At 40.2% G+C, this 25,647-nt stretch overlaps 1 protein-coding gene across 1 annotated transcript in view; it reads left to right on the forward strand.

Annotated features, from left to right (window-relative positions):
- Nucleotides 1-7,380: 7,380 nt before the first annotated feature.
- The window catches only part of SLC16A10 (solute carrier family 16 member 10), a 99,380-nt gene continuing 81,113 nt past the window's right edge, over nt 7,381-25,647 (forward strand). The window contains exon 1 of the mRNA XM_006205662.2: nt 7,381-7,889. Coding sequence (XP_006205724.1) covers nt 7,553-7,889 — 337 coding nt within the window. The 5' untranslated portion in view covers nt 7,381-7,552. The remainder of the gene's footprint in view (nt 7,890-25,647) is intronic.

Below are 25,647 nucleotides of genomic sequence, written 5' to 3' on the forward strand. Positions count from 1 at the left end.
AGTTCTCTGCCGTTCTGGATTCTGACTTTTGACTGTCTGTGAATTTCAAGTCGAGCTCAGTCTTCTCTCCTGACTATACTTCCTAGTCCCCTGACTAGGTTCCTGGCATCTGGAATCCAGAGTCAGAGCCGATTTTCTATAGACCTTCTGCTTGTTCTCATATTGTAGACGTCAATTATTTGTTCTGTAAGCATATGCAACACACCAAGTGCCAGGCGGAGCTGATCTGGGTTCTAGGCAGAGGCAGATAAGTAAGACACAACACTTTCTCCAGTGTTAATTGGTCTCTAACCTGCTTATTTTGCAGTTTTGCTTCCTGTCCTGACTCTATCTCTAGTTTTATCTCTTGGCCTTGAGTCTTACCGTTTGATGGCGGGACAGGGATGGGCTGGGCAGATGGATGGGGAAAATAAAAAAGAGCTAAGGGAAATACTGTGGACCTCTAAGGAAAAGCTGATCAAACTTCCTAGAGTTTGCACATTCTTTTTCTAAGAAGAGATAAATAAAAGCCTCTCAATCATGAACTTCTCATGGCCAGTAGTTACCTTGCTTGTCTTCTCTTCTCTAACCATTTCTTCCTCCTTTATATCTCCAGAGCCTTCTTCCTCATGTTCAAAAATATAGCCTGTGGAAAAAACCAACAAAAGAGAGGCTCTGGATTTTGTTTCTGTCTTTGTTTTCATCACTCCTTTAGTAACTGTTTGTAAGATAGTGCTCACCTCATCAGGAATTATTGGTTGAAAAATATACACCCTTTCAAGGCCCCTCATTTAGGATGGCAAAGGGGAGCAGAGCAAGGAGACGGAATGGTCTTAGGAAAGAGTGCAGAGGAAGCTCTTTGCCTTTTGCTGGCTTGCTTCTCTGAAGTCCATCGCAACTAGTTTCGAGGTATGGGTTCTCCATCAGCTGTGCCAAATTGCCCCCCACAGCCCTTGACCAACCAGAGTTCATCATGGACCAGTTCTCTGCAGGCTTCTTCCCACAGCCCATCTCTCCCATAGAAAGGAATTATGCTTTATCTTAACTTTCTGAGGCCAGGCTCTCAGGTGACCCTTCACAGGAACTGGCTAAGTAATTCAAAGAAAAAAATCCCTACAAACATAAGACTAGAGGGGAAATAGTCACCTCCATCCTCCCAGAGGGGTCTCTCTTCTGGGGTCACTGGTATGTTAGGCCTTTGGGAGAAGAGCTTGCAGGGCCCCCTACCTGTGCAGCCACCACAATGGGGGAATCCAGGGCAGATGGGAGGGAGAGGAGGACACTTCACCACCTCTCTGATGGAGGACTGATATCTTGCTCCTAAAATAGAGGTAGGAAATATGGTGTCTCTATCCATGAAGACAGGAGAAGTAATAGGAGGTTCCAAGGGAGGCCACGACGAGGATCAGGAGGCCTGGAACCTTGTCACTCTCATGCTGTAGATGTACGTGCTTCATGGAATAGTCCAAGCACAGCAATTTCCCTTTTCCCATGCTCAGTTTCTTCATTTGTAAGATGGGAGCATTGGATAGAAACAGTGTTTTTCAAACCTCAAATCAAAATTCATTAGTAGGCTGTAAAATCAGTTTAGAGTTTTCACCAGCAGGTTTTTTTTCTTCCATGGAATGAAATAGATGTGCTGCTGTTCTTAGTATCATAAAAAATTGTTTTGTTAAACTTTTATTCCATTGTGTATATGTGTGTGTGTGTGTGTGTGTGTGTGTGTGTGTGTGTGTGTGTGTGTGTGTGTGTGTGTGTGTCTGTGAAAGCAAATGTGTTTCTGTGGATCACAGTAAAAATATTTTAAATCCTCATGATTCCTGAGGCTCCTCTCTCCTGGTGTTTAGGTTTTCCTGTGTCTGCAGAAGGCACTCCCAATAGATTCACCTCCATGGTGATTTGGGAAAATAAGTTTCCTTGACACCATCCCACACCCTCAAACCAAGCAGCAGTCTTTGCACTGAGCCTGTGATGAGCACAGAACCTTAGAAGGTAAGGAGGGGCTGAGGTGTAACTGTGAGCCCTGTTGTTAAACAGTGGATTCCATGACATCGTGTGGGCTTTTTTATATATGGACAGAGTTTCTCACACATCATAGACCCTTTGGTTTTGTGGTGATGCTTTAAAAGAAACTCTTGCTTTAAGCAGGAAGTGAAACAAAATAATAAGATCCCTTCTCTAGAGGGAATATCTTACGATTTCAAGAAATATTTACATCTAAGGACATTTTTCCAGCAACAGTAATGCCACAGCCCCTCTGCAGGGAGGCACAGGTCACAGACAGCCTCTGGTCATTATCCCACTTCATCTCCTCAACAGTCCTGAGGCCCTGGGTCAGCAGCTTGTGAAGTGTCGAGCTAGGACTTGAGTTCAAACCTCCTGCGCCCAAAACCCTGTTAAATTCCATTGTACCACGTAGAAAGGGACTATTCTTACCAAATTTAAATGATCAAATATGTTTTTCCTTCTCGTGACAGTAAATTTAATTCCATTCAATATACTTCAACAAATATTAGCAGAGCCCATGCCAGTGGTGGGACACTGCAGTTGACAAACCTGCTGTACTTTGGGGACACTTGGTGTAGATGGACAAAGCATGGGGAGCCAAAGGGTGCATCCCACCAATAGGATGCACCCTTACAATTTGGGATAGGGGTGGACAGTGTTACCCTCTGCAAATGAAGCTGATTAAGTATCTAATCCACAGTTCTCATTTCAGAATATTTGCAAAGGCAATGCTGCTAAAGGATGGGTTTCCCCAAACCTCTTTAGTGATACTAAAATATATCTGAGATAAACTGTAGTATGACTGAGTTAATGCTGTTGGAATGGAAGGATGGAGTGTGGGGTGGGTGGATTAGAGTTAGACGCTGAGGAATTGTGTTTGGGTCTCCAACAGTGACATGCAGAGAGGCAAGTGACTGAGCCAAGGTCACACAGATGGTGAAGTGACAGAAGCTCATCTTCTGATTACAAGAGCTCTTGCTTCCATAGCCTGTGTCTTCTGTTGTAGGGTGTCAGTGTAGCACAGCTTGGAGACATTTTCTACCCAAATACTCAGTCTTCTCCTTCTCCTTCTTCTTCTTCTTCTTTTTTTTTTTTTGGTGGGGGTAGATACTTAGGTTTATCTATTTTTTTATTTCTTCTGGTGGAGGTACTGGGGATTGAACCCAGGACCTACCATGCAGAAGGTCCTGGGTTCAATCCCCAGTACTCTCCCCCAAATTCAACCTTCTTAATCTGGTTTAGGATCCTCTACTAGAGGTTAGCAAAGGTTTATGAAACAATCAATAGTATGAAAACTGATGCACAGTATTTTGCTTTTAAAGACACTTTATATGAAAACACTTCAAGAAAGAAGTCACTGCATTACAAGTTATTGCATTAGAAAAAAAGGAAATGTTGAAGTTACTTTCAATTAGAAATGTAGAATGGGTAAACGTGTACACACAGTGAAAACTTATCCATTAAAGATGTAGGACTGGGTCTAATATCAGCTATAAAATGAAAAGAGTATCTGTATTAGGCTGATGTTCATTGTCTTAATCTAGTAGAGCATATGCTTTACTGTCAAACTTAGACTAAAGTAAAAATAAAAATGTAATCGTTTTTACTGTGTTAGCAATAACCAGTTAGAAGTTCTCATGGAAAAAAAATCATTCACAAAAGTAGTGACAACAATTTCAGCAGCAACAAGAACATGAAAGTGAGCTGCCTGAAAATAATCCTGACAAGAGATGTGTGGGATCTACATGAGAAACATCAACAGCATCAATAAGAAAAACATCAATTTCCCCGTTGGAAATTGTGGCGAATGACTAGCAAGAGACCATTTATAAAAAGGGATATACAGATGATTAATACATATGATCTTTGTCACTTTTAACCAAAGATTTGAAAAATAAACTAACAATGAGATTTCATCTTAATCCTCAATTGGCAGGATTTAAAAAGTCGTATTTTTCCATGCTTCCTGAGGTACACTAACATGGGCATGCTCATGTAGTGCTGATGGGAGTACATATTCATAAAAGTCACTTTAAATTTGATCAGTGTATTTAGTGCTTTAAAATATTCATATGCTTTTTACCAGTAATCTCACATCTAGAAATTTATCCTAAAAATGATCAGAGATGCTGATAAAGATTTGTGTGTAAAGGTGTTTACTGCAGTATTATTTATAATCCTGAAAAGCCTGAAATAAGTTATATGTGCAGTGATAGGAAGTGGTTAAATAAATTATAGGCCATCTCTATAGCTGAATCTTTTATAGCCAGTAAACTTTTTTTGAAGAATATTTAATAATATGGGAAGTTATTTATGACATGGTAGGTTAAGTGAAAAAACTGCAGGTTACAAAATTGTATATCAGTTTGCTAGGGCTGCCATAACAATATCACAGACTGGGTGGCTCAAACAATAGAAATTTATTTCTCGAAGATCTGGAGGCTGGAAGTCCAAGATCAAGGTGTCAATAGGTTTGTTTGGTTTCTTCTGAGGCCTCTGTCCTTGGCTTGCAGATGGTTGCCTTTCTCCTGTGTCCTCACATGACCTTTCCCTGGCATCTCTCTCTCTCTCTGTGTCCTAATCTACTCTTCTTATAAGTCCTCCAGTCAGATTGGATAAGGGCCCACTCTAAGGCCTTCATTAACTCCTTTTTTTATAGGCCCTATCTCCAAATACAGTCACACTCTAAGGTACTGGGGATTAGGGCTTCAGGATGAATATTTTAAGAGGGGACACAATTCAGTCTACAACATTGTGATTCTGATTTTATTTAAAAATGCAGAGAAAAAAAGACTAGAAGGAAATGTAGTAGATTTGTGGCTTTGTCAGGAATCCTGAAGATTCATAATACATGGTAATTGGTAAATAACTTTGCTCATGTACAAATCTAAGTCACAAGGACTTTTTTGGAGGGGAGGGGGGTGTTAATTTTGTTTTTATTGTGCCTGACAAAATACAGTTATCCAATTCTTCCTCAATTATGTTATTTTAATAAAATAAATTAAATGTAGGTTTAATGGCTGTTTCCTTCTTTTAAAGTAATACTGAGCTCACAGGTTGAACTCCAATTGTTCATCCCATCTGGAGCAGAACTCAAGAGCCCAGAACCTCTGCTAGGAACAAGGGTGTTTGAAGATGGCCTATGGTAAAGTCTACCAGGCATCCTCATCTCATTAGGTTTCTTTGTTTCATTCCTCATCTTATACGTAGCAATTTTTACTGAAAGTTAAAAGACTCATGTATTTTTTTGGTGATACATATACCATGTTTTATAGGGGAAATATGCAACAACTGTAGTTACAAAATTGATGCTCTATCTTCCATATATATATATATATATAATTATATATATATAATTAAAAACTATTAAGGGTTATGAAGTTATTTCAGTGGTACAGTAATAAACTTTAAATTTTTATTGTTTTTATGTAATTTTTATACATATAAAATATATTAAAATTTTATTTAAAAATTTGTTTTTATGTATAATATAGTATCTGCTGTAATAAGTATTAATGTTATAATTTAACAAATTCATGTTGTTTAAGAAATATTGAATATTTTCCACCTGAAAATATAGGACCAACTTGATGTGCTCAATTTCATGCTTTGTGCTTTGTGATTCTCAAAATTTTTTTGCATTCGATTCAATTTGGTTCGACAAATACTTGTTGTGTACCTACACTATGCATGGTACTATGGTTCAGCTCTATGAGACATCATCTGACCTGTCTGAAAGTTCTTACTCTAATTAAGGAGATTGAAAACCACTCTACTGACTGAGAAAACTGTTATAAATAACATGGAAGTCTGGAGGAAAATTAATAAAGGTGACTTCATTTTAGAGTTAAGCCCTGAAGATAGAGTAAGAATTCACCATTCAGAAAAGGGGAAAGGAGGATAGGCAAGAGTGTATTTATTCCTCCCTTATTTATGTACTTGATTATTTACTTAGATCACTATTGACTCATGGATATTTATGTTATAATTTGTGTTATAATCTGTATATTTTTTTGGATGTGTTTTTGCTCAATAAAACATTGTGGACAATTTTCAATGTTCACAGAGGTGAACAACATAACTTTTAGTAGTTATATAGTACATATTTAATCAGTTCTCTACTGATGCACATTTTTGCTTCCACTTTTTCTTTATTTCCAACAATGCTGGAATAACATCCTTGCACATTTATTTTTGTGCACATGTGTGACTATTTCTTAGTTTACCATTGAAACCTCATCTCTAAGACGTATTATACTTGAGCTTTGTTCCTTGTACCTCAATCACATCCTGCTTTCCCTTAGCTAACACTGTTTTCTCCACCTAGAATGCTCTTCCCTTATTTTTGCTCACTGAAGTTGCCTGTATGATTCAGGGCTCGGCTCAAAGGCTATTTGCTATAGAACCTCTTCTCTAGTGTTTTGAAGAGAATTTAATGGTTTTATCCCACTTCTCTTTGTTGTACATGTATTATAACACATCATCTGAGCCTCCTGTTTTAGACCAGGACTTCTTCCTACTAGTTTTTGAACAGGTAGAAGCAGAAATGAGATCATACTCATTTGTGTACTCCATTATAAAGTAACTAGCTATTTTGACTTTGAAGTGAAGAATGAGTAACTGAGAAATTAAGAATTGTGCTCAATATTGCATAGCTAGTTACTCTTCCTTTCTTTTACATGCATTGTTGCTCCATGCTTAGGGGAGACCAAGGAGTTGAATACAGGTGTTAGTTTTTGTTTCAAGTGCAAACAACTGTGCTATAGTTTAAAAGAAATGTTTTCTAGCTGTCAAAAATGTTATTTGAAGACTTTGGTGCAAAATGAGCCTCTTCAATATGCCAAATACTCATAGGAAACTGTATATGAATTTAGGAGAAATGAAGTAATTAAATAAGGCCTCTGATCTTTCCAACTTCCTTTTTAAGTAAGCAGGTGGCACAACCTACCTTATATATTATAATCAGTAATAAGAGGTGAATGCCAAAAACCAAACCAAACCAAACGAAACAAAACCAGAGACAATGTTAGTTTGGCTGTGACGCTGTGTCAGTGAGCTGAGGTTAAAGAAGGCCCCCTACTGCGGTCCTGATGACCACCTAGTCTGCACCGAGGAGACGCTCCCTGTCCGTTAACACCTTGAGGCCGGGTGACCTACACAACTGTGACCCCCACTGCGTAGGAGGCGGCCCGCTGCAGGCGCGAGCGTAAAGCCCGTCACCTGGGTCCGCACGCCGCGGGCGGGGGGCGGGCCCCCTGCTCTCTTCCGAAGCCCAATCATCTGGAGATTCCGGGGCAGGTCCTGCCACCGGCCACGCCCCCAGGCGGCGGGGCCGGGGGCGTCTTTAAGAGCTGGCGGCCCGACCGCCTGCTCAGTCCGGGTGCGTGACTGGGAAGCCGAAGTCCTATCTTTGCGTCGCCCGCCAACCCGCCAGCCCGCCGGGGGCTCCACCGCCCTCACCTCGGCCTCGCTAGCCCGCCAGCCCCACTCGGCGGCTCCTCCGCCAGCCGGCGGGGAACTCACGCCCCTCGCGCTCCCCCGGCGCCCGAGGGGGCCGCCTCGGGCCATGGTGCCCTCCCAGGAGGATCCCGCCGCCGCGCGGGGGACGAGCGAGGCGCAGCCGCCCGGCCCGGCGCCCCTTGGGGCCGCTCCGCTGCCCGGCCTGGGACCCTCGGACAGCCCCGAGGCGGCGGCGGCCGAGAAGGTGGAAGTAGAGCTGGCGGGGCCGGCGGGCGCCGAGCCCCCCGAGCCCCCTGAGGGCGGCTGGGGCTGGCTTGTGATGCTGGCGGCCATGTGGTGCAACGGGTCGGTATTCGGCATCCAGAACGCCTGCGGGGTGCTCTTCGTGTCCATGCTGAAGACCTTCGGGTCCAAGGACGATGACAAAATGGTCTTCAAGACAGGTGAGGCGCAGCGCCGGCTGCCGGCAGCCCCGGGGGGCGAGCGCGAGGACCCCAGCGCATCCCGCGTGTGGAGTGCGCGTTGGCGCCGCGGCTTGCGCCTCGATGGCTCCAGTGTGTGCTGGAGGGTGTGAGGGGTGGGTCTGTCCAGTGGCAAAAGGAGCTTGCAGCTCCCGGGGCCTTGGTGCGCCTGTCTTTGTATTGAATCCTTATGTAGCGACTGGATTTGGAAGGAAGTCGGAAAACTTATTTGCCTACATTTTCCTGCTTTCCTCTCTGCAGAATAGGTGCTAAGAGTCTACGGTAGACTTTGTCTTGATTTTTGAAAACAAACAGAACCTTCTGAACCCAATTACACGCTCTGTCATTTTTACGGTCTCTTTCGTGACCATGACGGTTGGGTTTTTGTTCATCTGTCCCCGGCGCTGCAGAGGGCTGTGTATACTGGGGGGAGGCAGGGTTGACAAGATGAAAGATACGTATTCCAAGGTCACGGGGAGTTCCGAAGGGAGCCCTGCAGCAGCCACAGTTTCGTGGGTTTTTTGAAGGGGGTGGGGAGTGGAGTGAGGGTCTCACCCTGCGAGATATAGGAAACATAGGAGGCAGCCAGATCAGGATCTGGGAAGAGGAAGGTGAAGGGTTGCCCTTTCCTGTTGTGTGTGGGTTTTTTTTTTTTTTTTTTGGTCATAATTAACTATACAACAAACTAGATGAAAAAGGTGCAGACTCAACATTTTTTTCCCCCTGTAGAGGGCCATTACCTGATCTCTTGACTGATTAGGCAAAAAACAAGACCTTCTGCATGACTTTTTTATATACGTTATTTCACCTCATCCTGCAAGGCAGGCATTGTCCACCCCATTTAGGTGAGAAAAGTGAAGCTTGATGAAATAATGCATCTTAGTGAGCCCAGAATGGAGATGGAACACACATCTTATGTCTTAAAGGGCTAAATGATTTACAATACTAAATCAGGCTCCCTCCCTACCGTTTGGGGAACTTTATATAAAATAGTCTGTTTTTTTTTAACTTTAATTTTCAAGTTTTTTAAGAGTGAATTTTTCCTTAGGTTTTTTAGTGTGCATACAAGGTATATGCAAGACTGTCATAACAAATTCTAAGGGAGCGGTAAGGTTGAGAGTTTTAAAGCCTTAGGTATAAATAGTATTATATGTATATTGTGCAACTTGCTTTTCTTCTCTTCTGCATTATGTTTGTGATTTATCCCCATAGTACCTCAATTTGAGCTGATAGCATAAAGTCTTTGCATTTTAACTCCATTCTCTGTTGTAAGAATATATTATACTTTATGCATTCTTCCTTTAGTAAATATTTAGATTACTTCTAGATTTATTATAGACAGTGCTGCCATGCATATTCTTATATTGTCTCCTTGCTGAAGTGAATCAGGTACCATATTTAACCTGGAATTTCTGTTCCTTAAATAGCTCTTGAAGCTGTTGTGTTATGCAGGTCACAGGGCTATGTACAGAAGTGTTCAAAATGTAATACCATGTATTTCCTTGGAAGACAGGCATTGTGAAGTTTAGCAGGATAGATATGCATATGCAGTAGTAAACAAAAATAATTTTGTGCATTTAGAATATTCTTGCCCGGGATTACAGATTTTAATGTAGTCAAAACTCCAAGACAGAATAGTCTTGTTTACCACTGGTTTGGCAAACTCAGGTGAGTAGGTCCATCGGTGTCTATGGAGGTTATCTTTTCTTTCTTTTTTTTTTTTCTCTCCTTCCTTCGTAACGGTTTTTGAGAGAGAGAGTGTGAGCAACTGCTAGAGAGAGACTGTAACTTTGCCAGGGGTCAGAGTTTTGCAGTGTGGATGCCTCTGCCTTCCTCCTGTCCCCCAAATTCCCATTGATTACAATATCCCAATTCTGGATAGCTGCAGGGCAAGGGAGGCCACAGGGACCTCCTCTCTTGAGCTTTTTGAAAACTCTAAACATATTTTCAGCTTTGAATATCTTTTTCTATTTACTCAGTTAAATCCTTTGCAGCTTTCAGTCATATTTATATATGTGTGGGTGTGTATCATATAAACAGTTATACAGGTGTGCCAGTTAATATTGAAGATCTTTGTGCTTGTCTGCGTGACTGCCATGTATAGTTGTGCCCTTGCACAAAGATGCACAACTCAGGTAAATGGTGACTGAAAACCAGCCTGCACTCTGCGTGCCCGTTATCTAATTCCTGTGAAGGGGCCCTGTGCACTTGTAGTGACCCTGTGTAACACAGCAGCTGGATGGAACAACAGCCTGAACAACAGTTGATATGTGAAACATGTACAGCAGATAAATTTTAAGCTTTGAGGAAGAAAACAGATTTAACCTCACCTGTGAAAAAATGGTGATAGGATAGTCTTTAAAGCCAGTTAATGTTGAGATTTCTCGCTCTCCTCCACTGCTTTCTGTTTCTCCCTCCTTCTGTCCTTCCCTTCCTTTCTCCCTTCTTCCCCCTCCTTTCCTCTCTCCCCACTCTTTTGCTGTCTCACACACAGGTGTTTCACACAAACTACATCCTCTACAACAGACATTGAAGTATTGGAGAATACCTGCTTTGGAGTTGGACTGTTCATACTTTTTAAATTTTGATATCGTAATGCTGAGTCACCCATAATCAAACATATGCAAGCTTCAAGTACAATGCAAGGAATATTGCGAATTGTTTTGTTTTGTTTTTTAATTGGGAATTGTTTAAGGCTTTTATTTTCAAAGTTTTGGTCATTTTCTATTATCTTATTCATGTTTGAGAATCTGGTTATTAGAGGACAGTTAATTGTCTCCATGTGTTCATTAGCTTCTTCATAGTGAGTAGCCCAGGGACACACAGGGAGGTGGTGGTGGAAGGGGAGCCTAGACTTCCAAATGGTGGTTCACATTTCTTGAGAACTTCCTATGTGCCAGGCCCAGTGCTAAGCACTTTACATTCATTCCTGTTTAAACCTAACCACAACTTCGTGAGATAGGCTTTATTTAATCTTTCTTTTCAGATGTGGAAACTCAGGCTTATAGAGATTAAGCAGTGGAGCCAGGGTTCAACCTCAGGTTTATCTTGAGTCCAGAAGCTAGGTTTTTGGTTGATCATATTGCATGGGCTAGATAACATTCTGCTAATCCAATGTTCTTTATGTTTGATTAACTCAAGTGTTAGCAATTGATTGAATGCTATACCAATAATTCTGAGGTTAGAAAAGAAGTCTAAAAGATTAGGGTCCCTGCTTATTGGTCTTATTTTGCTGTCAGTAAACAATTGCCAATTGTTAATATTCATTGAAATAGATCTTTGAAGATGTTCATAGAGAAACAAGATCATTTCATAGGGCATTCAAGCAAAAGTTTGGAGTTTGCTTTGAAGAACGAGGCTCCTTTAGACTGATCTGCAGCAGAACAGTTATTTCCAGGCAGAACTGCAGAGGAGTATTCCTCAGTCTTACTTCTCTTTATGTAACTAATGATCCACCCAAAATTTCTTAGGAAAGGGCCTGAAGAAGTTCTTTCACACTAAGATATGAGTGAGTTTACTCAACGTTACTCCTCGTTCATTCTATGAATGTTTACCACCTATCTGATACCCTCTGTGCTGTCCACTGGAGGTGGTAACTGAGAGAGACAAGGTCAGCTGTTTCCAAGGAGCTTTTGATCTGCTGTGGGGTACAAATAAGTAAACAGATAGAATACTTCCCTTTGCAATATAATAGGACTCTAAAAAGGAAATTCCAGCGAATGGTGGAGGCTGGGAAAGGCATTTGATGGCCTCTTTCTCTGTGGTAATAAATCTCACTATGAAATTAAGACTGGAAAGAGGAAGCAAGCTGAACTCCAACTTAAGCAGTAGAACCAATGAAAAATGTTGAGTGCATCACAGCTCCATTATATTATCCTGGCCGCAGGTGACATGGCACTGGGAGACATGCCTTGCCCGTACTGCTGTTAGTAAGGTCCATCAGAGGGAGCAAGCTGAGCTTGAGCTGTCTCTTCTCAGATCAGTTTGCATCTGTTCACATGTGCATCCTTCTTGCCTGAGTGGGGGGAAATCAGACACTTTTGGGAAAACTTAAACAGATTAAGTGGAATATTGTTTTCCCTTAGACATTGCAGCTTTGCTTTCACTTTGCTGGCTATTGGATAATCTGTTTTAGTTCCTAGGTTTCTTTTAGCTTCCTGATGAAGTGCCATGGACACTCTCTGGGATCTTACTAGGGTATTAATCTTGTTTACTTATCTGCTTTCTTCCTGGAAAAAGAAAAAAAAATTGTAATGGTATATTGACATTTAAAAAATAACTATTTAAAACAAGTATGTCTTCAGAATCAGTATTTAGGGTCATTAATAATATTCTTCTGAAGAAAGCATGTCTTTATGGTCCAAAGTCTTGGTCACAAAGACCTCTGCTTCCCAAAATGTGTTCTTTAATAGCCTTTCTTTAAAGTAGGGGCCTGTGGTTAAATAAGTTTGGGAAACACTGCACATTATCTTCCTTTCTTGGATATTTCCAATCAAGGTAATATTTCAAATGTTACAAATCAAGGTATTAAAAGTTAAATAGTTTTAAAGTAAAGTGGGCTATCAAAAAAGGTTCCAAAAGGGAGGCTCTTTGGTTACAATCTTTAATGCAACCCTGCCTTTCCTGTATGGAGGCAGATTGCTCTTTAGACAGTTACAGTCACAAAGTAGAATTTACAGTAGCATTTAGGGATGAATGCATCTTGCAGCACCTCTCAGTATAGTCTTCCTGGCACCTCTGAAACTTTAAGTCAGATAGTTATTCCTGAAGATTTTTTTTGTTTTGTTTTGTTTTTTGTTTTTTAAAGTTTTGCATCTACAGACTGATAGTCTGCTGTTATTTTCATACTGCAGTTGTATGCTGCACCTGAACTTACAGGAGGTTTTGGCTGTAGTTCAGAGCTTGAACTGGTATGTCTGGCTTTTATGCCGAAGGCTTTATTTTTGGTGGAGAAAGCTCCCTGTGTAACTAACCATTCCTGTATCATAGAAAAGTTTTTAGTAGTGGTGCTTTGTCGAGATGGTTACAGTGAACAAATGATCTGGCTCATGGTCCCACACTGTACATCTTTCACTATTAGAAAAATACCTGTTATTTGCACTCAGAGAGGTTGCTAAGCTAAGAGAACTCACTTTTGACAGCTGTTAGGATGCCTGAATTTCCTTCATTCTCCTCTGTCTTAAAATATCCAACCTTATAGTCCACATGATTCATCTAAACTGCTGCTAAAATAAGCCCTTAAACCACAAAAATGCTTCCAGGATTTTGGGATAATAAAGAAATTAGCATGGTGTGAGCATTTCATATTCCATTTCCAGAATGTGTCTGAATTCAGAGCAAGACTGAAGAGTGTAAATAGAGTATAGTGAGTTCTGATTAACTACAACAATGTGAATGTTCCTGTGGTGCTTTATTGTGGGATTTTTATCAATAAAACTAACTGCTAAAGGAACCAAATCAACCCAAGACAAAAGCCTAGCGAGTTATTTCAGGAGAGGTTTTGAGGTGGCTTCTAGAAGAAAGTGTTCTGGGTGCTCTGGGTGTGATCTGCTGAGTCATTTTATATGGGTCCCTGTTGAACCCATGTTGCAGTTCCTGGAGGCTTAGTCGCAGGCCAGGTACTTGCATCACTTTTCCTGCCTTTCCTGCCTGTCTCACATGCCAGTGGCTCCAGCCACTTTCTTGGGGTTGTTATTTCCAGATACTCTTCTTTGTATTCAAGTCCCATACTAACTTTCTGGACAGGTCCATTTGGATGCACAGGTGCATCATACTCAACCTAAAATGAACTCATTTTTCAGCCACCCCATATAGTCTTCATCTACCACCAAAACCAACAGCCCACCTGTGGATGGGTGTAGCCTTCTTTCTGAATTCTCAGTGCATACATAGCACCTCTGGCTACTCAGGTCAGAAACCTGGAATCCACCTTAATTTCTTATTTCCCCCCTTTCCCTTCCTACTTTGTTAAATCAGACAGAGTCCTTTTGGGTTTACCTCCTTAATGCATCATCCGTCAATCCTTCTTTTCCTTTAGTGCTGTGCCTTCATTCATGCCTTCATTACTTTTGGCTTCAGTTATTTTCTTAACCTATTAACTGGTCTGCCTGTCCTCGGTTATACACGTAAGTGATTTTTCTGAAACATTAGACCATATCATTTTTCTGTGTAAAAGCCATCAGTGATAAACCATTAGTTCTAGGAATATGTCCAACTCCTATGAAGGCATTCGAGCCTTCTCACCCTCTCGCCTTGCTTCTCACCTCTCTCTGTTCTAGCTCTTACGCTCCAGCCTGACTGAAGGTCTTTCACTTTCCTAAACCGGTCCTGCTGTCTTCTGCCTCTGTGCCTCTATGTGTGCCACTCCTCTCTCCAGTGTGGTTGTTGGTCCTTAGAAGATTCTGACGAAATGGTTAGCCATTTTATTCCCTTTTATCATGGCTGTGGGGTAAACAGTGCTTTTATGCAACTGTTGTTACCTTTTTTTAAATTGAAGTATAGTTGATTTACAATGTGTTAGTTTCCGGTGTAGAGCAAAGTGATTCAGTTATACATATATATGTGTACATATGTATATTCTTTTATATGTATATTCTTGTCATATTATTTTCCATTATGGTTTATTACAGGATATTAAATACAGTTCCTTGTGCTATACAGTAGGACATTGTTGTTTATTTTACATTGTTATATTTTTGATGCATATGTGCACATGGAATGTTTTGGGGGTAGCAAGAATTCAGATGGATTATGAATTAAGCTGAGAATGGAAGAGAACCTTATTTCAGCCTATTCTAATCTAGCATTCTGTGAAAGACACTTTTAAGATGACTCATATTTAGGCGATAATTTGCATAGTCCTTTACCATAAAGAAAGAGCTTTCACATACATTACTTCATTTTATTTTTTAGAATAGTCCTGTGGTGTGTCATTACCTCCATTTTTAGATAATGAAGTTACGACGTGCACATTTTTAGGGTTGGGCACATGATATCAATATTTACATCCATTAAGTTGAATTAAAAAGCGTCTTTTTAGCTGGGTGTAATTTTATCCGTATGTTAAAGTTGTCTTGAATTGTAGAACCCTGCCTTTTTCCCTGCCTTGAAACAGTTTTCTCTGTACTTACCTGTATGTTGCCTAGAACCTTAATGGTGTCTCCTACCCAAGTTACCAGAAATCCTCTGAAGTTGTTTTTGGAGTCAAATTCCATTTAGAGTTATCACAGCTCAACTAGGGATTTGATCTCATATTCAAGTGAAACAAACAAACCTTAACAAAAACAAACAAAACCCCAAACTCTGCTCAAAGAGAGCTCACCACAGCTCTGTGCCCTGGCCTCATCTGGTGCCACCCACGTAGGAACCGTGGGTGTTTTTGTTGGCAGTGATTGAGAAGGGCCAACTCCACCCATCCTGGGAGCTGCAGGGAAGCGCCACACAGAGCCACCCTCCACCTCTGGGACTGGAGTGGTGGAGAAAAGTAGTGCTTTTAGTAAACCATGGTCCAAATGTGCTAATAAGTTTTCTTCATTAACAGCAAAAGTAACTCCCCGCCTTACACACTGGAACTACAGCTAAGGAACTGTGAAGATGACTTGCCTTATTCCCAAGTTGGAAGTCTTTTTTTGTTTCACTAGTTTTTAATTACGGGGTACACATGAAATAAAAATTTGAAATAATATTCATGAACCAAAGCAGTGTTTCTAACCCTCTTTGTTCCCTCTTGATAAACATAAAAATCTTGCTGTACTTGAACACTGTGATACACACCTTCAAGGGTAGTTTACCTTTTGAGTGAGATTCCCTAATAACCAGAAGATAAAGCGATGCATCTGTATTTACCCACTAGCTAAGATTTTGTCACTTTACTTTTAGTGGTATTATGGAAGTGATTAGGATTCTTTTTTTGTGTGTGTTTTTAAAATACAAAATTATAATATTGAATATGCTTTTTAAAACTAAACGTGCCTCTCTGGGGCCTTCCTCCTCCAGTCTCCCGACTTGAGAATCACTGACTGAAGTTTTACATTCAATTCAGGATATGCTTTTCTATCATTAGTGAAAGACCCTGGTTAAATTAGTGGATAAAAGTCAGGGAAAGGTGCATTGGTCTGTAGTTCAGCTATTAATCGTTTTTTGTTTTTGCTAAAGAGTAAATTGCATCAAGAGAGTTCTGTATGTGATCTGAAAATCAAAATTTAGTCTTGTGACAAACTTAGACTGGATCCAAAACCTGGTTTTATGAAAGTAGAAGAAAACCACCCACTACTCATTAAGTGGGGATATTTATTGACTTTTCTGGGTAGGTAGGTATGAATGCCAAGTCAGGTGGGTTAGTCTGCTGACTGTTTTTAGCAGTAAAAACCTTTTCATCTTGCTTAATTATCCTTTTTATTAGTTTTGACTTCATGTTCCAATTTCAAATGGCAGCATTTCAGAGGATTCACATTTGTCCATGGTTGTTTAAACAGTGACATTCCACAAAGTTAATTGGTGTTTTAGCACAAATAGGGGCAGAAAGTTGTGGTTGTCCTATAGTAATGCAGCACTTGACCTTTAACAGCAATGTCCCCAACTCCAAAGTTACCTCCCAGTGCTGGGTTTTTGGATTTCTTGCTTTCTGTTGGTTTATCTGTAGCTTCTAATTTTTCTATGTTGAACAAGTGTTACTTTTATAATAGCAAAATATTAATATTAAAAATAATTAACCATTAGTATTAGAAATATTAACTTTAATGACTATAATAGTAAACTTGTCCTAAGAATAAGCAGTTTTGTAGGAATAAATGATAGATGTATGGAGTTTTTGTTGTAGGTGTTATATTTTGTCTCCTCAGAGAAAAAACGTTAATTATAGAACAGGCTGGAACTGGTAAAGAGACCTGATTTTAAATAAGATCAGGTTATTTGGCCACATTTTGTTTTGGATGAAAATGGAGCTACATAATATCAGATGGACAATCGTTAAAAGTGAGATCATACAATGCTAATCACACCTGAGCCCTAGCCAGACACTGCCCATTAACTTCTTGTTGATATTTCTCTGTTTAGGGGTAAAGGGTGATAGAGGAGCTAGGTCAGAAGAGATAATAGATGAGTATTTGTGTTTGTATGCATAATTGTATAGGAAACATTAAATCCAGAGTGATAATTCATAATCGAAAATCCTCTTGTTTGATAGTACTTGTGTGTTTCTGGTACACAGGCCCCTTGTATGGGGGCAAAGGCAAACAGAATGTTTTCCCGCATTTTGCTGCTGGCCACCAGAAATAAAAAAATCTCAAAGACACATTTTGTTGCCACCAGGGGGGAAAAAACTTTGCCTAGTAAAAAAATGTTTACATGTTAAATGTTCATTTAAACTAAAAGATTTAAAGTAATGCTTTTACATGGCTTAAATTTTAGATTAGTGTTCTTCATAAAACATGAGCATTTATCATTTCTTTTAATAAACTTGTGTCTTTAAATGATGCTCGGTAGGACAGAAGACTGACTGTTCTCCAGAAATGCTGTGAAATCTTCTTGAATCTAAGTAAAAAGAGAGAAGTTCAGTTTTATTGGTTTGGGATTTGGTTTGTCTTTTTCATGCACTCCTGAAGATGTTAGCATTATAAGGAGCCTTTCTGAGAGAATACACTCCTTTTGAACACTTTTCAACAAATCCAAGGAATATCAAACTTTAACTCTTTTACTTTATTTTTTAAAATTTTTATTTATTCATTTTTGGGGGGGTAATTAGGTTTACTTATTTATTTTTGGAGGAGGTACTGGAGATTGAACCTAGGACCTTGTGTACACTAAGAGTGTGCTCTACCACTTGAGCTATACCCTCCCCTCCTTTAAATTTTTTTGTGGTCTTTTTTTTTAACTTATTTTAATTTTATTATTATTTTTTATTTTGCCTCTTAACAGAAGCACTGGGGATTGAACCCAGGACTTTGTGCATGCCAAACATGTGCTCTACCACTAAGCTATACTCCTCGTGCCCCTCTTTTACTTTAAATTTATAACTGATGTCATCAGTACAGAGTCACAGTCCATTATCTGAAACTCTTGGGGCCATTTGTGTTTTGGGATTTTTAAAAAGTAACCTGATTCATACACCTATATTAACACCTCGCATTCCCAGGGAGTCTGAGGCAGCACCCATCAAATACACTGATGTTTCTGCCATAAAATGTATGGCTGTTCAGAGTAATCAGAAACCATAAATAGCCGCATGGCAGCTCAGATCGTGTTTTGCTTCCAAGTGAGTATTGATACCATCTTACAAAAAACTTTGGGTTGAGGATTTCAGAATTGGAAATAAGAAATTGTAGGTTTATTTGTGAATATTTTGTTTTTCTGTTTCTCAATGAACAGAATTTTAGGTATGTTTTTCACATATCACATAATGTACCTGCTTCTGTTTTCAATATGTGCAGTGTTCAGCAGCCATGCTGACCTACCCTGGATTACTCAGCCAGGCCTCCTGTGCTGGGTCTTTGAATCATAGGCCGTGTTATGCAATGTAAATGGCGTATCTGTATGCATCTTTGAACAAATTATATTTTTTCCCCTTTTGGATTGCTTCCTTGGGGTATATGTCCAAATGTGAGATTACCAGTTCAAAGGGAATGAACAACTTTATAACACGTGTCATACATTGCCAGATTGTTCTTTACAGAACTTGAGTCATTTTACTGGGCACCAGCAATATACTGGCTTCCTGAGAAACCTACCAATGTTAGCTTTTATTTTTATTAATATTTGTTAATTTGATAATTGCCAATGGGATTTTTTTTATTTTTGGGGGAGGTAATTAGGTTTTATATATTTGTTTTATTTGAATGGAGGTGCTGGAGATTGAACTAAGCATGCCGTCTATCACTGAGCTATATACCCTCCCCCTCCAATGGTACTTTTAAAAATTAGTTTTAAATCACATTTCCTTGCTTTTAGGGCAGTGCATTTTCCAGCTTTTGAGCCCTTTAGAAGCAGCAAATGATTTGAGAATGATATCTAAGAGAACACACATCTGTAAATATATTGGAGTAAAACTTGGTTACCACAGGTGGGAACACTGGAAAGGCCTGAGATCATCCTGTGCCTTAGATTCTCATCTGACACACCTTGGCAGGTGGGGCATGCTCTTCTCTTGTTCCCTTTCCTCCACTCTTTCAGCCCAGGTGTCGATGAAGGCCTTTCTTGGGGTTGGGAGAGAGGATGGTAATTTAGCACCTGGAGACTTGGCCTCGAGGAGTTAGTGACTCCTTCAGGTGACATCTCATCTGCAAGAGCAGCCCTGTCTCATGCTCTCTGTGCTGTCACCTTGCCTTAGCCTCCCCTGGACCCCGCTAATTTTGAAATAGCTTTAATTAATTAATTTGGGTGTATGTGTTTACAATTATTATTTCTGCTCTTATTTATTTTTAAAAGTGATACAGATATCATTTGAGCACGAACTGTACTAGGGGCCATGCACAAACAGGAATTTGACTTATTCCATGCTCTTGAGGTTATGAGAAGAGAGGAAATGCTATGTACATAAATAACTCGAAGGCAGTGTGCCAGCCATGTTAAATGCAGTGTAAACAAGGTATCAGATTTTAGAGGAAGGCAAAATGACTTCTGACTGAGCTGATCAGGGAAGGCTTTCTGGAGGTAGCTTTAGAGTTAGGTTTTAAAGGATTGGTAGATTTTCCTCAGCAGATTTAACAGAAAAAGATATTCCAAGGCCTGGGTAGGGGCCAGGATGCAGTCTAATAACGAATGTGTAGCCATGCTGCACTGTGTATTTTATAGTGTTTTATCTCTCCAGGAATCCTGTGGTATAACTGCTGTTATGACCCTCACGTTTTAGGTGGGCAACTGAGGCTAGAAAGTAGTGGAGCTGGGTTTGAACCTAAGTCTCTGGTATCACGATTCTTTATACTCGACTACACACTGGGCTCATTAAGTGCATGACAAGGAGTTTGATTTAGCTAGAGCCCAGAGTATGTAGAGGAAAGTCCCAGAAGATAAGGCTGGGAAAGGAATGGTGGAGCCGGGGAATGGAAGGTTTGAGTGCCGAGTAAAGAAATGTGGATGTGATTTAATAGACAGGCAATGGGGAGATATTAGGGGTTTCTGAAGGGTGCCTTGAAAGGTTGTGACCGGGTTGCAGAGGGAAAGAAGTAAGAGGAACACCAATTCCAGAGTTCTTGGCTGGGAGCTGGGATGGATTTGAGGTGCAGCAGTGGAAGCGGGCAGAAAGGGGCAGATGTGAGACATTTCAAAGGACAGACTGAGAGAAGTCTGGGAAATGATGGATGTGGACAGTAACACGGAAACAGAGATGATGCCTGTGTCTGGAGACTGCATCTAAATAGTTTTTGAACTGGGAGCCCCACATTTTCATTTTGTACTGGGCCCTGCAAATGATGTAGATAGTCCTGGATGGTGCCATTGACAGGGCCAGGGAAATGTGGAGGAAGAGGTGACAGGGAGAGGCTGACTCAGATGCTAGACATGTGAGCGTTAAATGCCAGCAGGACATCAGGGAATGATGTCAAGTAGATAACTGGGCATGTGAACTGGGAGCCTTCAAGTGACGCTGAGGCCGGAGGTGGACCACGCTTTGGAAGAGCCCTTGTCTCTAAGAAGAACGTGGTGTAATAATAGAAACAGAAATTCTGTCTCAAGAAGCCCCAGGGGCTGCTCCTAGGAAGCTTAGTTGGTTTCTTTTGAAGTCACCTTATTTAAAAGTAACGAAACTTCATTCTTAAAAAAAAACAAAAAACTTCCCAGCATTTAGATTTCTCTAATTCAGATTTGCAGCTTTCCAAAAGTCAGATTGTATTTTTTACTATCATTGTCTTAAGTATGTCCAAAACTTAGTTCTAAGACTTTTTTTTTTCCTTTTAGTTTACATGACCTTTGAGATTGTTGGTATTTATTCTTTCTTGCATTCATGATGTAATTAAGCCAGTCTATAAATCTTACTTTAAAGATTTTCTAGACCAGGAGCCTGTGAGAATGGCTTAGAATTTTTTCAATTAATTTATATATTTCTCATTTAAATGTAAAGTATTGACAGTGGTGAAAAACTTGTTCAACAGGAAGATGTTATCTTATAAATCAGCTTTCACAGAGTTTAGGAACTGAGTCAGCTACTTGACTCACAATTCGTAATGAAAACAGCTCTTTTAGGTGTAGGCCCACTCTTTGAAAGCATCTTCTAGGAAAGCTGCTAGAAAACCAGAATAAATGAAATGAAGTTCTCTGTTGACTAGGACTAGGGTGGAATATTATACAGTTCCTTAAGAAACAGGACTTGACTGTGGCACATTCACTCCAGGCGTCTGAGGTTTGATGAAAAGGAGGAGGTGTCATCTTGTGGTGCTCGCTGGCCAGGAGTGGAGTCAGTCCTAATTCAGATAAAAGCTGACGGCCTGGCTTCAAAAAAAGCCACTCGCAGCTTTGCTTTACCCGGGTTTCCTGGTGCACAGCGTAGCGGTTAGACTCCGGTAAGACAGTGGAATGTCACAGTGGTTTGGATGCACAGAGCACCGCAGAGATGTCAGACACTCTTGTTACTGAGTAGGTTGGCACACTGCCTAAATGTGAGCATATGTGTTGACTCACGTGCTGTGCTGTAATCTCTCAGAATTCAGGTCCTGAATTGCTCTCTTGTGATTGAAACCCAGCTGAAGATGCTGGAAGTGCAGTGACCCTGGAGGAAGAACCAGTAAAAGCAGGGGATGGATGAAAGGGAACTGATAGTTGTGCAGGAAGAGGGAGGGTATCTGCCTTATTTTGTAAGCCAGTACACCCTACCCTTCCAGTAACCCTTTCGTCTTTCCATATCATTTGGCTTCTTTACAAGGTCTGTATTAAAGCGCCCGTCAGGGTTTGAGGCACTGTCTTGACCACGCCTGGCTGCTGTTGTGCTTGTTGAGATGAACTGAGGTCCTGGCTTGCTGACAAGTGAACTTGATATTCAGTAATTCTGGGGAGGGGGAGGCAAAGGGAAGTCAAACTAAAGCATTTTTCCCTCAAGAGTTTGGGAAACAGAAGTCATATAGTCTTTTAAATCCCATGTCAACACACCAGACGGATATGCTAATTTCCAAGGTCAGGAATCACAAAAAAGCAATGTATGCTTTTTAGTATTGACTTCAAAATACACAGTTTTCTATAACTTAGTGTTCATTTGTTAAGTTTGTGCTATTGTAATTTTGTATATATGGTAGTTGTTTTCTGTAACTTTGATTAGGAAACAGATATTGAGCTACTTAAATCAAAAGGCAGACTGTTACTCTTTTTGGAAAAAAAAATCAAGTAAAAGTAATGCTTAATCCAATTAATCTGTCTTCTTCCTCTAATTCATCATGATGACTTCGGGTGTCTGGTGGCAACTGAGAATGGATTATGGAAGAATGTCAAGGCAATATAATCCCTATTATTTATGGTCATTTAAGAAGATAAATTAATCATTGGTCACTAATCTTTGGATAATTACTCTGGTTAGCTGGAAATCTTCTTAGTTTTTTGGAAAGCAAGTCAGTGAGTCAGTAGAACTGTCAAAATTGATCTTTTCTAAGACTAATAATAAGTGAATGGAAACTAGTTGCCTTCAAGCTTTTCTCCCCTGCATTATAGCATGATTATTCTATAACGCTGGAAACTATATGTACAACCACAGGGAACATACATTGATACACCATCTTGTGGTTTTCAGGTAGGCATTCATAACTCATCTCAGTGAAAGATTAAAAAGCTATCTTAACAGGTAAAGGCTTGTGACCTGTGTATATGTTTCTGGTAATTAGAATTAGGCAAGTTGATAACATTATAAAATTTGTTTAAATATAGACTGTTTAGGAAGTGAATCTTCCCGTGACAGCAGTTCCATTTATTTATGCATTAAATAAATAAATATTTTGAAGGAGTCAACATTAAGCACTGTATTTACTAGGTGCTAGGGCTCGGGTGGGAATAAAGAAAAATGTATATTTCAATTCCAAGGAATAAAAAGAGGAGGAATATAGGGGAGGGTATAGCTCAGTGGTAGAGCACGTGCTTAGCGTGCATGAGGTCTGGGGTTCAACCTCCAGTACCTCCATATAAAAAAAATAAATAAATAAACTTAATTACTCCCCCCCAAAAAAAAGTTAAAAAAGAGGAAGTCCTTGTCCTGTATTTTCTACATGGGTACAGTGTCTCAAAGGCAGACCAGTGTTCTCGCCTTTTGGAGTTAGAGGTCTTCCTTCATTCAGGAGTTTTCCTTATTTGAGAGTAAATGAGCAGGTGGAATCCGTGACATACTACCTAATTATCATAGTCAAAGTACTACTCTGTTGATGATAACAGAATTCACTCTTTTACGTTGTAAATTGTTGCCTTGGTAAGGTTTTTGGAAATAAAACAGAATTCTATGTATTGTTTCCAGTCAGTTGAGAAGGAGTTGCATCATTATGAGAAACACAAGACTCTGTATAGGATTGAATTACCCTGGAACTACAATATGAATTAGGACTATGGAAAACAAATGCAGACTCAGAAATCTTAACTAGGATGCACTTTAGAAGACTCACTTTAATTAACTTTCAGAAGTCAACTTTATTGGGGGGTAATTTACAAATGATAAAATTCACTAATTTTAGGTTTACAATAATAGAGTTCTGACAAACGCATACAGCCATATAACCACCATCACAATCGATATAGAGCCTTCTGCCACCCCCACGTTCCCATGTGCCCCTTTGCAGTCAGTCTTCCCCTATACTTCTGCCCCTGACAAGCATTGATCTGCTTTCTGTCACTGTAGGTTTGCTTTTTCTAAGATTTTCTATAAACGGAATCACACAGTATGCCTTCTTTCATGTCTAGCTTTCGCTCACATGCTGCTTTTATAGATGCACCTGTGTTGTTGCACATACAGTTAGTCCTCCCTATCCATGGGTCCAACCAACCACAGATAAAAAATATTTGAGAAAAAATTCTAGTAAGGTTCAAAAAACAAAACTTGAATTTAACACGTGCCAGCAACTATTTACCTAGCCTTTACTTTTTATTTACAACTATTTACATAGCATTTACATTAGGCATTATAAGTAACCCAGAGATGACTTAAAGTATGTATACAACAGGATGTACATAAATTATATGCAAATACTGTCATTTTATATAAAGGACTTGAGCATCTGCAAATTTGGTATTTGCTGGGGTCCTGGAACAACCCCTCCCAGATACTGAGGGATGACTGTGTTAGTAGTTCATTTTTTTTTTTTTAGTGTATGTGCTGCCGAAATGAGCACAGTTCATTCTTTTTTATTGCTGAGTAGTATTCCATTGTATGTCTATGCTACAATTTTTTAACCATTCACAGGTTGATGGACATTTGGGTGGTTTCCAGTTTTTGCCTGCTGTGAATAGTGCTGCTACAAACATTTGTGTGAAGGTCTTTGTATGGACATATTTTGGTGTTTCTTGTGTACCTTATTCCTTATTTTCATTTTGTTCTATATGCTTATTTGTATTTTAAATTTTAACAGGAAGATAATACTATGTTTTGTTTTTTTTTTTTTTAAGTCAAAAGAAATCGTGACTGAATAAGAAGGTGAAATAGTGAGAGAAAAACCTGGAGAGACAGGTTTTTGACTTGAGTGATTTTGGGTGAATGGTGGTCCTGCAAGTCAAGACAGTTGAATATGGCTAAAAGTTTCTATTTTTAAAAAATATTGAAGAGGATCCATTAAAATGAGTCAACGGGAAGTCACTGATGATGTCGGCCAGTGTACACTCGTTGGCCTGGGTGTGCAGGGAGTAGGACCTGACTGTAGTCTGTGGAGCAGTGAATGGGAGGTAGGGGTTGGGGTGCAGGCTAGGAAAAGAGGAAGGGGAGATAGAGGGTGGGAGCTAGAAGAGGGTTAGGGTTGGGATGGGTAACAAGTTTTTAAACATGGGAGTAGCTTGAGGACCAGGAGCCTCTAGAGAGGGAGAAGGTAAAGTTACCAGTGGTTAATGGATGGGATAGGGTTCATGAGGCGGGCAGAGATGAGGAATCCAGAGCCCAGCTGGAGGGGTGGGGATGGTATTTGCCAGAGATGCCAGCTACTCAGGACCTGGAGAAAGAAAAGTAAGAACCAGAGGAAGTGGAGATGGGGCTGGTGAGGGTGGGGAAGCCAGGGGGCCTTTGCTTTCCCCGAGGAGAGGATGTTGCGTATTAAGCGCAGCATGTGGGATTGAGTAGCAGATGAGAAAACGGCAAAGGTTTGGGAGCTGATTAGTGGTAAGGAGAGGGACTGATAACAGTTCTGAGAACTGAACCAAGGTTGAAAACCATGAGTTTGTAGTGAAACCCATTTTTCTAAGGTTGTGGCTTTTCTCCCCCCACCCCACAAGCTGCGCTCTACAGGCTACAGGAGCAGGGAAGGTAAGCTGAACAGTTCAGTAAAGTTAGAAGAGAATCAAAGCACGGTAACTCCACGTTTTCTGTCTGGTTTTAGCTGTCTGCTGCCGGCTTCCTCTTCTCTTCACCTCTTCTGCACCATTCTGAGACCTGGAAGTACTCATGGGTTTTAAGTCTTTGGTGAAGCCAATTAAACGTTTAACAACCGAATGCAATTTTTAAATGCTATTTTTTATTTTTAGTAAAATATATATATCATAAAATCTACCATTTTTACCATTTTTAAGTGTACACTTTGGTGGCATTAAGTACCTTCCCAATGTTGTGCACCCATCACCACTATACTACAATTTTAATTTGAAG

The sequence above is a fragment of the Vicugna pacos genome, chromosome 8 (genome assembly GCF_048564905.1).
Source record: "Vicugna pacos chromosome 8, VicPac4, whole genome shotgun sequence".
Classification (NCBI taxonomy): domain Eukaryota; kingdom Metazoa; phylum Chordata; class Mammalia; order Artiodactyla; family Camelidae; genus Vicugna; species Vicugna pacos.